The sequence below is a fragment of the Salmo salar genome, unplaced genomic scaffold (assembly GCF_905237065.1).
Source record: "Salmo salar unplaced genomic scaffold, Ssal_v3.1, whole genome shotgun sequence".
NCBI classification, from domain to species: domain Eukaryota; kingdom Metazoa; phylum Chordata; class Actinopteri; order Salmoniformes; family Salmonidae; genus Salmo; species Salmo salar.
In genome coordinates, this window is record NW_025549194.1 from 114,241 (window position 1) to 133,471 (window position 19,231).

At 43.8% G+C, this 19,231-nt stretch overlaps 1 protein-coding gene across 1 annotated transcript in view; it reads right to left on the bottom strand.

Moving 5' to 3' along the window:
* Positions 1–19,231, bottom strand: part of LOC106592710 (uncharacterized) — a 102,463-nt gene that overhangs the window by 9,441 nt on the left and 73,791 nt on the right. The window contains exons 15-20 of the mRNA XM_045713100.1: positions 13,880–14,311; positions 13,139–13,570; positions 7,078–7,509; positions 6,375–6,794; positions 5,725–6,171; positions 528–962 (exon numbers count right to left, since the gene is read on the bottom strand). Coding sequence (XP_045569056.1) covers positions 528–962; positions 5,725–6,171; positions 6,375–6,794; positions 7,078–7,509; positions 13,139–13,570; positions 13,880–14,311 — 2,598 coding nt within the window. The remainder of the gene's footprint in view (positions 1–527; positions 963–5,724; positions 6,172–6,374; positions 6,795–7,077; positions 7,510–13,138; positions 13,571–13,879; positions 14,312–19,231) is intronic.

Consider the following 19,231-nt stretch of genomic DNA (forward strand, 5'->3'; position numbering starts at 1 on the left):
AGTCTCACCTTGTGACCCGTTCCAAACATCTGTGGTTTGTTATGTAGACTAGGGGATGGATCTTTGCTATAAAAGATCTCAGTAGTCTTTGTGTTGTGGCTCTCAACGAATCATCTGAGGGTGATTCGTCGACCAGCCATCGCTATTGCAGAGCTCTCACTAACAAAGATTCAGTTTAAGTATGACTCTGACTTGTGTGACGAGTTTGTCTCTCCTCATTAGATAACACAGAAATTAACCACCACAGTATTCTGAGTATAAACGTTGAAGTTTCATGTTTCAACATTTGTCAAAGATAAAATTCAGATTTCAAGATTTATAAAAGACAAATGTTTAGCATCACATAGTTTAAAAAATGTCACACTATCTGTGTGACATTTGGTAATGCACCATTTGTTATGTCAAGAAATCTGAGTATAAATGTTACCAGATTCAACAGCATTTGAAATTGTATATTACAATGTTTCTACAAGACAATAATCACTAGCATCACATAATCACTAACTACCACACATGTTCAGACTCACCTCAGCTGTGAGATGTAGGGCAGACACTGAAGGAAACTCCTCACTACACTCTCTTCATCAGACCAGCCCTTCAGGTTTACTGGTTTCTTCTCTGGTTGGAGTTTCAGCACTTCTAGGAGGAGGGAGGCCTTTCCCTCTGAGAGGTCTATGGACCAGACTGCAGGACTGGCTGACTTGTAAACTGGCTGTAATGCTGGAAGGACACTCCTGCCTGTTTGAGTCTCATAGTCCTTCACATGTGAGTACAGATCCAGCAGGAAATTACTCAGTTGAGAATTGTCTCGATAGGGAAAAGGAAAGGTTCTGTAAGTACACACTGATGATACCAGCTTCAGTGTCTTCTCTCCTGTCTGCTCCTCCCACTCTGCTGCTTGAGACAGTAGCTCCACCAGGAACTTGATCTGCTTTGAGTGATCAGACCAGTCTGGATAAAAACTGCAATGAGGACAGTAACAGCTGATTCAGACATGGATGAATATATGAAACCAGTCATAGCTAAATATATATGAAGTAGTTATACATTTACATAATGTGCTTTGGTTATATGTAAAAGTATTTCATTTTAGAGACCTTCACATTTTCTATGTGTGACAGGAAATCGGCAGATAAATGTAACCAGATTCACCAACACTTTAAGTTTTATATGTCAAATGTTTCTAAGACAATAATCACTAGCATCACATAATAACGAACCAATTTGTTTTAAATTAATCACCAATATACCTTGATTACATAAGTATTCACCCCCCTGACAAAATACAGAAACACCTAACGTATTGAGCGTTAATATAGAAATTCTACATTCATGTGGATGCTACCATGATTACAGATAATCGTGAATGAATCATGAATAATGATGAGTGAGCAAGTTAGAGGCACAAAGATCATAGCCCCAAGACATGCTAACCTCTCACCGTTACAATAACAGGGAGGGGTTAGCATTTTATACCATGCCACCAAGACATGCTAACCTCTCACCATTACAATAACAGGGAGGGGTTAGCATTTTATATCATGCCACCAAGACATGCTAAACTCTCACCATTATAAGAATATTTTGAAGACAAATACACAACGCAGAGGATGAGAGGACTAAAATGTAGAGCACTAATGATCAATAGGAAATGTAAATAGGAGTTGGGTTTCAGTTTGTTTAGAATCTGTAGAATGTCACTCCAGAACTCAGAGCTACGTGTGCTATGTTCTGTGCATTGAGTCGGGAGCAGGATACTTGTTATTTGGCCATTGGCCCAGTGGTACTGCAAGGACTTCTGATTGGTCAACCCCAGGCTAGGGTGGAGGGTTATAAATGGCATCCTGTTCCTTTGTTCGGTGGAGAAAAGCTGAGGACAGGGGAGACTGAACATCTACCTCCCAGCATAACATCTATGATTTGTCCTTCTCAAAAAACAAAATTTTTCTCCCACTGATTTGCTTTGCAGTTTGTGTAATTGAGGAATAACATAAATTGCTAACACCATTATAGCATGCTAACCTGTCACATTTACAATAACAGGGAGGGGTTAGCATTTTATATCATACAACCAAGACAAGCTAACCTCTCCCCATAACAATAACAGGGAGGGTTTAGCATTTTATTTCAAACCACCAAGACATGCTAACCTCTCACTAACACAATAACAAGGAGGGGTTAGCATTTTATATCAACCCCGGAATGTCTGGTGTCATTAACACCAACCCTGAACTGTCTAGACTCATTAAAACCAACCCCGGACTGTCTTGTCTCATTACCACCAACCCCGGGAATGTCTGGTCTCATTACCACCAACCCCGGACTGTCTTGTCTCATTACCACCAACCCCGGACTGTCTTGTCTCATTACCACCAACCCCAGACTGTCTGGTCTCATTACCACCATCCCCGGACTGTCTGGTCTCATTACCACCAACCCCGGACTGCCAGGTCTCATTACCATCAACCCCGGACTGACTGGTCTCATTACACACAGCTGGTTCCCATTCCCCCTGATTAGTAAGTGTATATATGTGCCCTCTGTTCCCCATTGTCCTTGTGGAATATTGTCTCATGTCCGTTGGTCTTGGGACTACGTGTGTTATGGGCTTTCGTGCTCTGTGTTTTTGGACCAGTATTACGGGTCTCATCCTGTGTATATTGTAGAGGTTTACACCTCACTCTTTTGTTTGGGTTACATCCCTGTGTGTTTTACATACGTGTTTGTTTTGGGCTTCGCCCCCATCATTTTCATTACCACCAACCCCTGATGAAGACAGCATGTCTGTCGAAACGTTGGACATTACATTTTTGCATCTGTGCTCCTAGAGTGTGCGGCTCTCCTTTATTTTCAAACAATACATTATTTACCATTAATTTCTATTGAGCACAAAATTAACTGAAACACAATCTAAACAAACAGCAAATGTATCCAACAAGTTTGTAGAATCAAAAGCTTGATGTAGTCATTGTGTTCTAGGAATATGGGACCAAATACTAAACTTTGTACTCCATTAATTCAAATATGTGAATTTATCCAAATACTTTTGGTTCCCTAAAATGGGGGTACGACGTACAGAAGGTGCTGTAATTTCGAAACGGTTCACCCGGTATGGATTAAATTACCCTCAAATTAACCTCTCTAGGGTAGGGGGCAGTATTTTCACGGCCGGATGAAAAACGTACCCAAATTAAACGGCCTAGTACTCGGGTCCAGGAACTAGAATATGCATATTATTATTAGTAGATTTGGATAGAAAACTCTCTGAAGTTTCTAAAACTGTTTGAATGATGTCTGTGAATATAACAGAACTCATATGGCAGGCAAAACCCTGAGAAAAATCTAACCGGGAAGTGAGAATTCTGGTGCTTGTAGTCCTTTCAAGTCCTTGCCTTTCTTACAGACAGTTAGTTAGGGTTCATTTTGCACATCCTAAGGCTTCCACTAGAGGTCAGCAGTCTTTAGAGAGTTGTTTGAGTCGTCTATGATGAACAGAGACCGAATGAGAAGGCTGGGAACTTGGTGACCCTGGGAATGAGACGCACGTTCACGCGAGAGGTAGCTCCACATTCCAAAACGTTTTTCAAGACACTGGTTTCGTCCGGTTGGAATATTACTGAATCTTCACGTTCTAAAGGCCCTAAAGATTGATGCTTTACAACGTTTGACATGTTTGAACGAACGTAAATAGATTTTTTTTTTTACTTTTCTTTGTGAGATTTTCCTTCGTGACATTTGGAGTAGCTGAACTGAACGCGCGAACAACAAGGAGCTATTTGGACATAAATTATGGAGTTTATCGAACAAAACAACATTTATTGTGGACCTGGGATTCCTGGAAGTGCCTTCTGCTGAAGATTACTAAAGGTAAGCGAATATTTCTAATTTTATTTATGCTTTTAGATGACTCAAAAATGGCGGCTATCTGTATTGCTTGATGTCTTTTTCTGACCGCAGTACTCAGATTATTGCAAAGTGTGCTTTCCACGTAAAGTTATTTTGAAATCGGACAACGTGGTTGGATTCAGGAGATGTTGATCTATAATTCTTTGAATAACAATTTAATATTTTATCAAGATTTATGAATAGTAGTTTTATAAATCAGTGTGCTGATTCACCGGCAGTTTTGGAGGCAAAATATTTTCTGAACGTCACGAGCCATTGTAAAATGCTGTTTTTGGATCTAAATATGAACTTGATCGAACAAAAAAATGCATGTATTGTGTAACATGATGTTCTAGGAGTGTCATCTGATGAAGATCATCAAAGGTTAGTGCTGCATTTAGCTGTGTTTTGGGTATTTGTGATGCATGCTAGTTGCTTGGAAATGGCTGTGTGTTTTTTTGTGTATATGTACTCTCCTAACATAATCTAATTTTTTGCTTTCGCTGTAAAGCCTTTTTGAAATCGGACAACGTGGTTCGATTCAGGAGAAGCGTATCTATAAAATGGTGTAAAATAGTCCTATGTTTGAGAACTTTGAATTATGACATTTTGTGGTTTTAAATTTGGCGCTCTGATTTGTCACTGGCTGTTGAATAGTCGTCCCACATCCCCTAGAGAGGTTAAAGCTGACAGTCTGCAATTTAACCCCATAGTCAATGCATTATTTCAAATCCAAAGTGCTGGAGTAAAGAGCCAAAACAAAATGTCCCAATACTTCTTCCTCACTGTACATGAATACCGTAATTTCCGGACTATTGAGCATACCTGAATATAAGCCGCACCCACTGAATTAAAAAAAAAATCTTATTTTGAACATAAATAAGCCGCACATGTCTATAAGCCGCAGGTGCCTACCGGTACATTGAAACACATTTACACAGGCTTTAACGAAACACGGCTTGTAACAAAAATAAATAGGCTTTAACGAAACACGGCTTGTAACAAAAATAAATAGGCTTTAACGAAACACAGCTTGTAACAAAAAAAAAATTGCAGTAAACAGTAGCCTACCAAGAAAGTCATTGCTCCAGACTAAGCTCCCGTGCAGCAGCTCTATTTCCTTTTCCAACAGCCAGATCAATCGCCTTCAACTTGAAAGCTGCATCATATGCATTTCTCCGTGTCTTTGCCATGATGAGGGTGACAAAATGACTACTGTAACCAGAATGATGGGAAGTTTGAGCGCGCTCGATTTAATCTAAACAGTAAACAAAAAAGTTGTTTGACCTTAACCCATTCGGCAATTTCATTGATCTAATGAAAGCTTCATGCCGCCAAAAAACTGAGCACGTCACAGAATGTGTTTTAAAAAAAATATATATATTTGAAAGCGGGAAAAATCCATATATTAGCCACGTCATTGTTTAAGCCGCGAGGTTCAAAGCGTGGGAAAAAAGTAGCGGCTTATAGTCCGGAAATTACGGTACCTGCCTGTCATATGGAAACACCATGTCACAGAGAAAGTTACATAATATACATGACATTTGGTTTATAGATTATATATTCTGAATATAAACGTTCAGGTTTATTGTTACAATATTTCCCAAAGATAAAATCCACAAGATCTCTAAAAGATAAATGTGCAGCATCACATAACTTAGAAAGATTCACAATATCTGTGTGACATTTAGTAATGCAACATTTGTCATGACAAGGAATCTGAGTATAAATGTTACCAGATTCACCAACACTTGTGATGTTTTATATGTCAAATGTTTCTACAAGATAATAACCACTAGCATCACATAATCACTAACCACCACACATGTTCAGACTCACCTCAGCTGTGAGATGTAGGGAAGACACTGAAAGAAACTCCTCACTTCAATATCTTCTTCTGACCAGTCCTTCAGCTCTACTGTTTTCTTCTCTGGCTGGAGTTTCAGCACTTCTAGGAGGAGGGAGGCCTTTCTCTCTGAGAGGTCTATGGACCAGACAGCAAGACTGGCTAACTGGTAAACTGGCTGTAATGCTGGAAGGACACTCCTGCCTGTTTGAGTCTCATAGTCCTTCACATGCGAGTACAGATCCAGCAGGAAATCACATTGATATTCTTTACTCTCATCATCATCCTGGACACAGAAAGGGAAAGTTCTGTAAGTACACACTGATGATACCAGCTTCAGTGTCTTCTCTCCTGTCTGCTCCTCCCTCTCTGCTGCTTGAGACAGGAGATCCACCAGGAACTTGATCTGACTTGAGGGATCAGACCACCATGGATAGAAACTGCAACAAGGACAGTAAAAACTGATCCAGACAATCTGACACTCTGTGATGTGTACAAAATATATATAAACTTGTAAATTTAAAAAAACTTTGATATTAGCCGATAAACGAGGGACAAAATTAACACGTTGAAACATGTAGATATTATTAGAGTATTGATACATCATAAACATGAGAAAACATTACTATGAAAACCAACTCACCTCAGCTGTGAGATGTATGGCAGACACTGAAGGAAACTTCTCACTTCACTCTCTTCATCTGAACAGCCCTTCATCTCTACTGGTTTCTTCTTTGGTTGGAGTTTCAGCACTTCTAGGAGGAGGGAGGCCTTTCTCTCTGAGAGGTCTATTGACCAGACTGCAGGACTGGCTGACAGGTAAACTGGTTTTAATGCTGGAAGGACACTCTTGCCTGTTTTTGTCTCATAGACCTTCACATGTGAGTACAGATCCAGCAGGAAATCCCATTTCTGATAGTGATATACTTCAGACAGTGACAACACTTTCTCTACAGTTGTTTGTACGGTTCCTCTCTCATGGAGAGCTGCTTGAAGACACAGATTCAGTAGGAATGTCTTCTCTCTCTTTCTCCTCTCTATATTATCTTTCAGTGGAGGAAATCTGAACAAACAGTTTAAAACACAGATGACATACAGGTGAGTGATGAGGACAGATATGAGTAACAGGGTTGGGGAACTGAAAACTAATAGCACCTTATGACTCCATCTATTAAAACAATACAATTATGAATTAGAATTTTGTTCAATTTAAATTCCTACTGAATTACAGTTTCTACAGCATCTTCATATGTGCATGTATTAAAAAGATAAAGACAGGGTAAAACATAAATACTATCTACACCAGTTCAATGACATATGGACTCTTGTTGGATAAACTCACTCACCTCAGCTGTGAGATGTAGGGCAGACACTGAACGAAACTCCTCACTTCACTCTCTTCATCTGACCAGCCCTTCAGCTCTACTGGTTTCTTCTCTGGTTGGAGTTTCAGCACTTCTAGGAGGAGGGAGGCCTTTCTCTCTGAGAGGTATATGAACAAGACTGCAGGAGCTGACTGGTAAACTGGCTGTAATGCTGGAAGGACACTCCTGCCTGTTTGAGTCTCATAGTCCTTCACATGTGAGTACAGATCCAGCAGGAAATCACTCCGTTCAGAATTGTTTCGATTGGGAAAAGGAAAGGTGCTGTAAGTACACACTGATGATACCAGATTCAGTGTCTTCTCTCCTGTCTGCTCCTCCCACTCTGCTGCTTGAGACAGGAGATCCACCAGGAACTTGATCTGCTTTGAGGGATCAGACCTCCATGGACAGAAGCTGCAAAAAGGACAATAACAGCTGATTCAGACATGGATGAACACATGAAACCAGTCATAGTTAAAGATATATGAAGTAGTTATACATTTACATAATGTGCTTTGGTTATACACTATATATACAAATGTATGTGGACACCCCTTCAAATTAGTGGATTTAGCTATTTTAGCCACACCCGTTGCTGACAGGTGTATAAAGTCGAGCACACAGCCATGCAATCTCCATAAACAAACATTGGCAACAGAATGGCCTTTCTGAAGGTGGCACCGTCATAGGATGCCACCTTTCCAACAAGTCAGTTTGTCAAATTTCTGCCCTGCTAGAGCGGCCCCGGTCAACTGTAAGTGCTCTTATTGTGAAGTGGAAACGTCTAGGAGCAACAACGGCTCAGCTGCGAAGTGGTAGGCCACACAAGCTCACACAACGAGACTGCCGAGTGCTGAAGCGCGTAAAAATCGTCTCTCCACGGTTGCAACACTCACTACCGAATTCCAAACTGCCTCTGGAAGCAACGTCAGCACAATAACTGTTATTCAGGAGCTTCATGAAATAGGTTTCCATGGCCAAAGCAGCTGCACCCAAGCCTAAGATCACCATGTGAAATGCCAAGCGTCGGCTGGAGTGGTGTAAAGCTCGCTGACATTGGAGTCGGGAGCAGTGGAAACACGTTCTCTGGAGTGATGAATCACACTTCACCATCTGGCAGTCTGACTGACGAATCTGGATTTGACGGATGCCCGGAGACTGCTACCTGTCCGAATGCATTGCGCCAACTGTAAAGTTTGGGGGGGGAGGAATAATGGTCTGGGGCTGTTTTTCATGGTTCAGGCTAGGCCCCTTAGATCCAGTGAAGGGAAATCTTAACGCTACAGAATACAATGACATTCTCGAGGATCCTGCACTCACAACTTTGTGGCAAAAGTTAGGGGAAGGCCCTTTCCTGTTTCAGCATGACAATGCCCCGTGCACAAAGGGGGGTACATACTGTGGAAGGACCACCAGAGGGCAGGCTGGGCTCACTGATAGAAGCCCAACAAGGCATGTGAGACAAGGTAACCAGAGGCAATTAAGCACAGCTGACGGTACTAATGAGATATTTGCTTTCCCCTACAAGAGAGAGGATGGAACCAGCAAGGAAGGGGGGGGAAGATAAACTATCTCTGGAGAATGGCTACGGAGAGAGAGGTGCTATCCAAGAAGATCCATTAAGACGGTGACAAATATGTGATTGTTGTTATAGTTTGAAGATAATCGTAATGTGATCCTGTGTCATCTAAAGAAGAAGATGCATGTTCTTCCTTTGGAGATTCTCATTGACTGTGTTGGAGTGTTTGTATTGTCAGAAATCCCTTAATAGAGAACTGTGTTGAATCAAGAAAACCTACTCTTGACTCGTTTATTCCACCTTTCCGCTTTAGAGTGACACCAAATGACTTGGTCCGCTCACAATACAGAAATGGTTTGTCAAGATCGGTGTGGAAGAACTTGACTGGCCTGCACAGAGCCCTGACCTCAACCCCATCAAACATTTTTGGGATGAATTGGAACGCCGACTGCGAGCCAGGCCTAATCGCCCAACATCAATGCCCGACCTCACTAATGCTCATGGCTGAATGCAAGCAAGTCCCCCCAGCAATGTTCCAACATCTAGTGGAAAGCCTTCCTACAAGAGTGGAAGCTGTTATAGCAGCAAAGGGGGGAGGGGGCCAACTCCATACTAATGACCATGATTTTGGAATGAGATGTTCGACAAGCAGGTGTCCACACTACTTTTGTAGTGCATGTAACCTTAAAAACATTCGCAATATCTGGCTAACATTTGATAATTGAACATTTTATATTTCAGGAAATATGAGTATAAATGTTACCAGATTCACCAACATTTGAAGTTTAATATGATGACAATGTTTCTAAAAGACATAGTGGCAAGAAAAAGTATGTGAACCCTTTGGAATTACCTGGATTTCTGCATAAATTGGTCATCAAATTTGATCTGATCTTCATCTAAGTCACAACAATAGACAAACACAGTGTGCTTAAACTAATAACACACAAACTATTGTATTTTTTTGGTCTATATTGATTACATCATTTAAACATTCACAGTGTAGGTTATCAAAAGTTGGCGTTCCAATTCATCCCAAAGTATGTGAACCCCTAGGCTAATGACTTCTCCAAAAGCTAATTGGAGTCAGGAGTCAGCTAACCTGGAGTCCAGTCAATGAGACGAGATTGGAGATGTTGGTTAGAGCTGCCTTGCCCTATAAAAAGCCCTCACAAAATTTGAGTTTGCTGTTCACAAGAAGCATTGCCTGATGTGAACCCTGCCTCGAACAAAAGAGATCTCAGAAGACCTAAGATTAAGAACTGTTGACTTGCATAAAGTAGGAAAGGGTTACCAAAGTATCTCTAAAAGCCTTGATGTTCATCAGTCCACGGTAAGACAAATAGTCTATAAATGGAGAAAGTTCAGCACTGTTGCTACTCTCCCTAGGAGTGGCCGTCCTGCAAAAATGACTGCAAGAGCACAGCGCAGAATGCTCAATGAGGTTAAGAAGAATCCTAGAGTGTCAGCTAAAGACTTACAGAAATCTCTGGAACAGGCTAACATCTCTGCTGACGGGTCTACGATACGTAAATCACTAAACAAGAATGGTGCTCATGGGAGGACACCACAGAAGAAGCCACTGCTGTCCAAAAAAAACCATTGCTCCACGTCTGAAGTTTGCAAAAGTGCACCTGGATGTTCTACAGCGCTACTGGCAAAATATTCTGTGGACAGATGAAACTAAAGTTGAGTTGTTTGGAAGAAAGGAACACACAACACTATGTGTGGAGAAAAAAAGGCACAGCACACCAACATCAAAACCTCATCCCAACTGTAAGGTATGGTGGACGGAGCATTGTGGTTTGGGACTGCTTTGCTGCCTCAGGGCCTGGGCAGCTTGCTATCATCAACAGAAAAATGAATTCCCAAGTTTATCAAGACATTTTGTAGGAGAATGTTAGGCTATCTGTCTGCCAATTGAAGCTCAACAGAAGTTGGATGATGGAACAGGACAACAACCCAAAACACAGAAGTACATCAACAACAGAATGGCTTCAACAGAAGAAAATACGCCTTATGGAGTGGCCCAGTCAGAGTCCTGACCTCAACCTGATTGAGATGCTGTGGCATGACCTCAACAGAGCAAACCACACCAGACATCCCAAGAATATTGCTGAACTGAAACAGTTTTGTAAAGAGGAATGGTCCAAAATTCCTCCTGACCGTTCTGCAGGTCTGATCCGCAACGACAGAAAACGTTTGGTTGAGGTTATTGCTGCCAAAGGAGGGTCAACCAGTTATTAAATCCAAAGGTTCACATACTTTTCCCACCCTGCACTGTGAACATTTACACAGTGTGTTCAATAAAGACATGAAAACGTAGAATTGTTTGTGTGTTATTAGTTTAAGCACACTGTTTGTCTATTGATGAAGATCAGATCAAATTTTATTACCAATTAATGCAGAAATCCAGGTATTTCCAAAGGGTTCAATACTTTCTTGCCACTGTATATCACTAGCATCCAGTGGTGTAAAGCACTTATATAAAAATACTTTAAAGTACAACTTAACTTCTTTGGGATAGGGGGCAGTATTTTCACGGCCGGATAAAAAACGTACCCGATTTAATCTGGTTACTTCTCCTGCCCAGAAACGAGAATATGCATATAATTAGTAGATTTGGATAGAAAACACTCTAAAGTTTATAAAACTGTTTGAATGGTGTCTGAGTATAACAGAACTCATATGGCAGGCCAACACCTGAGAAGATTCCATACAGGAAGTGCCCTGTCTGACAATTTGTTGTCCTTCTGTTGCATCTCTATCGAAAATACAGCATCTCTGCTGTAACGTGACATTTTCTAAGGCTTACATTGGCTATCTAAAGCCACCAGAAAGTGGAATGGGGTGTCTGCTGTCTCTGGGCAAAGAACAGCAGCAGAATTTGTGAGTGGTCAGCCTGGGGACAGTGACACTGGCGATGCACGGTCACGAGACTACTCCATTTTTTTCTTTCAGCCTTTGAATGAATACAACGTTGCCCGGTTGGAATATTAACGCTATTTTACGAGAAAAATAGCAGAAAAATTGATTTTAAACAGCGTTTGACATGCTTCGAAGTACGGTAATGGAATATTTTGACATTTTTTGTCACGAAATGCGCTCGCGCGTCACCCTTCGGATAGTGACCTGAAAGCACGAACAAAACGGAGCTATTTCAATATAACTATGGATTATTTGGAACCAAAACAACATTTGTTGTTGAAGTAGAAGTCCTGGGAGTGCATTCTGACGAAGAACAACAAAGGTAATCCAATTTTTCTAATAGTAATTCTGAGTTTAGGTTGTCCCAAACTTGGTGGGTGTCAAAATAGCTAGCCGTGATGGCCGAGCTATGTACTCAGAATATTGCAAAATGTGCTTTCGCTGAAAAGCTATTTTAAAATCTGACACCGCGATTGCATAAAGGAGTTCTGTATCTATAATTCTTAAAATAATTGTTTTGTATTTTGTCAACGTTTAACGTGAGTAATTTAGTAAATTCACCGGAAGTTTTCGGTGGGTAGGCTAGTTCTGAACATCACATGCTAATGTAAAAAGCTGTTTTTTGATATAAATATGAACTTGATTGAACAAAACATGCATGTATTGTATAACATAATGTCCTAGGAGTGTCATCTGATGAAGATCATCAAAGGTTAGTGCTGCATTTAGCTGTGGTTTGGGTTTATGTGACATATATGCTTGCTTGGAAAATGGCTGTGTGATTATTTGTGTCTATGTACTCTCCTAACATAATCTAATGTTTTGCTTTCGCTGTAAAGCCTTTTTGAAATCGGACAATGTGGTTAGATTAATGAGAGTCTTATCTTTAAAATGGTGTAAAATAGTTGATTGTTGGAAGCCTTAGAAAATGTCACGTTAAAGCAGAGATGCTGTATTTTTGATAGAGATGCCAATGAAGGTGAACAAATTGTCAGACAGGGCACTTCCTGTATGGAATCTTCTCAGGTTTTGGCCTGCCATATGAGTTCTGTTATACTCACAGGCACCATTCAAACAGTTTTAAAAACTTTAGTGTTTTCTATCCAAATCTACTAATTATATGCATATTCTCGTTTCTGGGCAAGAGTAGTAACCAGTTTAAATCGGGTACGTTTTTTTATCCGGCCGTGCAAATACTGCCCCCTATCCCCAACAGGTTAATCTGGTAATATTAATTACAGAGAAATGATTTTATTGAATAGCATGTCATATCCTAATCTGGCATAGCCAAAGACACGACACTAGTCATCCCTACTGCCTCTGATCTGGCAGACTCACTAAACACATGTGTTGGAGTGTGCCCGTGATTATCCGTAAAAAGAAAAATGTAAAAGAAAGAAAATGGTGCCGTCTGGTTTGCTTAATATAAGCAATTTGAAATTATTTATACTTTTACACTTAAGTATATTTAAAACCAAATACTTTTAGACTTTTAATCAAGTATTTTACAGAGAGACTTTCACTTTTACTCAAGAATGACAATTGGGTACAGTGTTACCATCACAATCACTAACCACCACACATGTTCAGACTCACCTCAGCTGTGAGATGTAGGGCAGATACTGAAGGAAACTCCTCACTTCACTCTCTTCATCTGACCAGCCCTTCAGCTCTACTGGTTTCTTCTCTGGTTGGAGTTTCAGCACTTCTAGGAGGAGGGAGGCCTTTCTCTCTGAGAGGTCTATGGACCAGACTGCAGGAGCTGACTGGTAAACTGGCTGTAATGCTGGAAGGAAACTCCTGCCTGTTTGAGTCTCATAGTCCTTCACATGTGAGTACAGATCCAGCAGGAAATCACTCTGTTCAGAATTGTCTCCATTGGGAAAAGGAAAGGTGCTGTAAGTACACACTGATGATACCAGATTCAGTGTCTTCTCTCCTGTCTGCTCCTCCCACTCTGCTGCTTGAGACAGGAGATCCATCAGGAACTTGATCTGCTTTGAGGGATCAGACCTCCGTGGATAGAAACTGCAACAAGGACAGTAACAGCTGATTCAGACATGGATGAACACATGAAACCAGTCATAGCTAAAGATATACGAAGTAGTTATACATTTACATAATGTGCTTCGGTTATATGTACAAGTATTTAATTTTAGAGACATTCACATGATTTATATGTGACATTTGGTAATTCAAAATGTCATATGTCAGGAAATCAGCAGACAAATGTTCCCAGATTCACCAACACTTCAAGTTTTATATATCAAATGTTTCTACAAGACAATAATCAGTAGCATCACATAATCTCTAACCACCACACATGTTCAGACTCACCTCAGCTGTGAGATGTAGGACAGACACTGAAGGAAACTCCTCACTTCACTCTCTTCATCTGACCAGCCCTTCAGCTCTACTGGTTTCTTCTCTGGTTGGAGTTTCTGCACTTCTAGGAGGAGGGAGGCCTTTCTCTCTGAGAGGTCTATGTACCAGACTGCAGGAGCTGACTGGTAAACTGGCTGTAATGCTGGAAGGACACTCCTGACTGTTTGAGTCTCATAGTCCTTCACATGCGAGTACAGATCCAGCAGGAAATCACTCTGCTTGGAAGTGTTTCCATAGTGATAAGGAAAGGTGCTGTAAGTACACACTGATGATAACAGCTTCAGTGTCTTCTCTCCTTTCTGCTCCTCCCTCTCTGCTGCTTGAGACAGGAGATCCACCAGGAACTTGATCTGCTTTGAGGGATCAGGCCTCCATGGACAGAAACTGCAACAAGGACAGTAACAGCTGATTCAGACATGGATGAACACATGAAACCAGTCATAACTAAAGATACAGTGAAGTCGGAAGTTTACATACACTTAGGTTGGAGTCATTAAAACTCGTTTTTCAACCACTGCACAAATTTCTTGTTAACAAACTATATTACCAAACTATGGTTTTGGCAAGTTGGTTAGGATATTTATTTTGTGCATGACACAAGACATGTTTCCAACAATTGTTTACAGACAGATTATTTAACTTATAATTAATTGTATCACAATTCTAGTGGGTCAGAAGTTTACACACACCAAGTTGACCGTGCCCTTAAACAGCTTGGAAAATTCCAGAAAACGATGTCATGGCTTTAGAAGCGTCTGTTAGGCTAATTGACATAATTTGAGTCAATTGGAGGTGTACCTGTGGATGTATGTCAGGGCCTACCTTCAAACTCAGTGCCTCCTTCCATGACATCATGGGAAAATCAAAAAAATCAGCCAAGGCCTCAGAAAAAAAATTGTAGACCTCCACAAGTCTGGTTCATCGTTGGGAGCAATTTCAAAACGCCTGAAGATACGACGTTCATCTGTACAAACAATAGTATGCAAGTATAAACACCATGGGACCAAACTGCCGTCATACCGCTCAGGAAGGAGACGCTTTCTGTCTCCTAGAGATGAATGTACTTTGGTGCAAAAGGTGCAAATCAATCCCATAACAACAGCAAAGGACCTTGTAAAGACGCTGGAGGAAACAGGTACAAAAGTTTCTTTATCCACAGTATAACGAGTCCTATATCGACATAACCTGAAAGGCCGCTCAGCAAGGAAGAAGCCACTGCTCCAAAACCGCCATAAAAAAAGCTAGACTACGGTTTGCAACTGCACATAGGGACAAAGATCGTACTTTTTGGAGAAATGTTCTCTGGTCTGATGAAACAAAAATACAACTGTTTGGCCAGAATGACCATCGTTATGTTTGGAGGAAAAAGGGGGACGCTTGCAAGCCGAAGAACACCATCCCAACCGTGAAGCACGGGGGTGGCAGCATCATGTTGTGGGTGTGCTTTGCTGCAGGAGGGACTGGTGCACTTCACAAAATAGATGGCATTGAGGAAGGAAAATTATGTGGCTATATTGAAGCAACATCTCAAGACATCAGTCAGGAAGTTAAAGCTTGGTCGCAAATGGGTCTTCCAAATGGACAATGACCCCAAGCATACGTCCAAAGTTGTGGCAAAATAGCTTAAGGACAACAAAGTCAAGGTATTGGAGTGGCCATCACAAAGCCCTGACCTCAATCCTATAGAACATTTGTGGGCAGAACTGAAAAAGTGTGTGCGAGCAAGGAGGCCTACAAACCTGACTCAGTTACACCAGCTCTGTCAAGAGGAATGGGCTGAAATTCACCCAACTTATTGTGGGAAGCTTGTGGAAGGCTACCCAAAACGTTTGACCCAAGTTAAACAATTTAAAGGCAATGCTACCAAATACTAATTGAGTGTAAGTAAACTTCTGACCCACTGGGAATGTGATGAAAGAAATAAAAGCTGAAATAAATCATTCCCTCTACTATTATTCTGACATTTCCCATTCTTAAAATAAAGTGGTGATCCTAACTGACCTAAGACAGTGTCACGACTTCCGCCGAAGTCGGGTCTCTCTCCTTGTTCGGGCGGCGTTCGGCCGTCGAAGTCACCGGCCTTCTAGCCATCGCCGATCCACTTTTAATTTTCTATTTGTTTTGTCTTTGTTTTAAACACCTGATTTCAATTCCCGAATTACATGTTCATTATTTAACCCTCTGTTTTCCCCATGGTTTTTGTTCGTGATTGTTTTATGTATGTTCGGTCCGTTATTGTGGGCTCGGTATTACGACATGTTATTGGAATGTTATTGGAATAATATCCAAAGTTACTTGTGTTACTCATCTCTGCTGTCCTGTGCCTGACTCCTCTGCACCAGCTACACCCAGACCATTACAGAATCACGCACCTCAAAAATGGAGTCAGCAGGCACAGACAACCCCCCCCCCTTTGGCGGTCGAGGAGCGCGTGCAGCAGCATGCGACCATGTTGCAACGTCTCGGCACCGCCATGGATCGCGTGCTGCAGACGATGGACCGATGGGAGAGAGGAGGAGTTCTTCCAGCACCTCCACCGGCACCACTACAACAGGCACCACTGTTCACCCGTCCTTCACCCGGTCCCAGTGGGATTCAGCTCGCGCTCCCGAGGGAGTATGATGGGACGGCTGCTGGATGCCAGGTGTTCCTACTCCAGCTGGAACTCTACCTGGCAACCGTCCACCCGGCTCTTTTGGGACGTGAGAGTGTGTCCTCCCTCGTCTCCTGTCTCTCAGGGAAAGCCCTGGAGTGGGCCAATGCCGTATGGGGGGGAAGGAGAAGCGGTGTTGGACCATTACGCGGAGTTCACCTGCCGCTTTCTGGCAGTTTTCAACCACCCGCCTGAGGGTAGAGCGACGGGTGAACGTCTGTTCCACCTGAGGCAGGGGACGAGGAGCGCACAGGAGTTCGCCTTGGACTTCCGGACCCTGGTCGCCAGCGCAGGATGGAACAACAGGGCCCTGATCGATCACTACCGGTGCAGTCTGCGCGAGGACGTCCGTCGGGAGTTGGCCTGCAGGGACACCACTCTCACGTTTGACCAGCTGGTGGACCTGTCCATCCGGCTGGATAACCTGCTGGCTACCGCGGACGTCCAGATCGGGGCCTATCAGTTCCATCCCCCAGCACCACCGCTCCGAAGCCCATGGAGCTGGGAGGTGCTGCGGTTAGGGCAACTGGAAGAGGGGCCGTTCCCTGTACCATCTGTGGCAGCAGAGGGCACACTGCTGGTCGGTGCTGGGGAGGTTCCTCTGCGAGTCGAGGCAGCAGGCAGGCCACTCTCGTGTCACCCCAGGTGAGTCGGCACCAGGCTCACTCAGAGCCCCCTGTTGCTCACATGTTTTTGTTTATACATTTTCCTCAGTTTTCCCTGCATTCCAGCATAAGGCCCTCGTAGATGCAGGCGCAGCTGGGATTTTTTTGACAGAGCATTTGCCCATAGTTTAGGGATCCCCATTGTTCCTGTGGATATGCCCTTCCCTGTGCATGCCCTAGATAGTCGACCATTAGGGTCAGGGCTAATTACGGATGTCACCGCTCCACTGGGCATGGTTACGCAGGAGGGTCACAAGGAGAGAATTAGTCTTTTCCTTATTGATTCTCCTGCGTTTCGCGTGGTGCTGGGCCTACCCTGGTTGGCCTGTCATGACCCCACTATTTCGTGGCAACAGAGGGCTCTCAAGGGGTGGTCACGAAAGTGCTCGGGGGGGGGGACCGGTGCGACTGCAGTGGTCGGCTGAGGCGGACAGGGCTTTTGGTCACCTGAGGGCTCTGTTTACCTCGGCTCCCGTGCTGGATCAAACGGATCCCTCTTTGGCGTTCATAGTGGAGGTGGATGCGTCCGAGGCTGGGATAGGAGCCGTGCTCTCTCAGCACTCGGGTACGCCACCAAAGCTCCGCCCCTGTGCCTTCTTTTCGAAGAAGCTCAGCCCGGCGGAGCGAAACTATGATGTGGGGGACCGGGAGCTGTTGGCTGTTGTCAAGGCTCTGAAGGCGTGGAGACATTGGCTTGAGGGGGCTAAACACCCTTTTCTCATCTGGACTGACCACCGAAATCTGGAGTACATCCGGGTGGCGAGGAGAATGAACCGTCGCAAAGTGGGCCATGTTATTTACCCGTTTTGTTTTCACCCTGTCCTACAGACCAGATTCCCAAAACGCTAAGGCAGACGCACTCTCCCGGATGTATGACACAGAGGAGCGGTCCATAGATCATACTCCCATACTTCCGGCCTCTTGCCTGGTGGCACCGGTGATGTGAGAGCTGGACGGCTGGGCGCCTGTACGTTCCGTCTGCTGTCCACGACCGTTTGATCTATTGGGCCCAAACGTCACCCTCCTCTGGTCATCCTCTGGTCATCCTGGCATCGGTTGGACAGTGCGCTGTCTTAGTGGGAAGTACTGGTGGTCCACCTTGGCCAAGGACGTGAGGGTTTATGTTTCCTCCTGCTCGGTGTGCGAAGTTACAGCCCTTACCCATTCCACAACGGCCGTGGACGCACCTATCGGTGGACTTCCTCACGGATATCCTTCCCTTACAGGGTAACACCACGATCCCGGTCGTTGTGGATCGGTTCTCTAAGTCCTGCCATGTCCTTCCTTTGCCCGGTCTCCCTACAGCCCTAAAGACTGCGGAGGCCCTGATTACACACGTCTTCCGGCACTACGGGGTGCCTAAGGATATAGTGTCTGATCGAGGTCCCCAGTTCACGTCAAGGGTCTGGAGGGCGTTCATGGAACATCTGGGGGTCTCGTTCAGCCTTACCTTGGGTTTTCACCCTGAGAGTAACGGGCAGGTGGAGAGAGTAAACCAGGATGTGGGTAGGTTTCTGCAGTCTTATTGCCAGGGGAGTGGGCGGCATTCATCCCCTGGGCAGAGATGGCCCAAAACTCTCTCTGCACTCCTCCACTAACCTCTCCCCCTTCCAGTGCGTACTCGGGTATCAGCCGTTTCTGGCACCTTGGCATCAAAGCCAGATCGAGGCTCCTGCGGTGGACGAATGGTTTAAGCGCGTGGAGGAGACCTGGGACGCCGCTCATGTGCACCTGCAACGGGCCGTGAGGCGTCTGAAGGCGAGCGCTGACCGCCACCGCAGTGAGGCCCCGGTGTTCGCACCGGGGGACCGGGTCTGGCTCTCGACCCGAAACCTGCCCGACCGCCTGTCCTGCCGAAGCTGGGCCCGCGGTTTGTGGGGCCATTCAAAGTCCTGAGGAGACTGAAAAAGGTTTGCTACAGGTTACAGCTCCCCCCCGATTACCGTATTAACCACTCATTCCATGTGTCTCTCTTCAGGCCAGTGG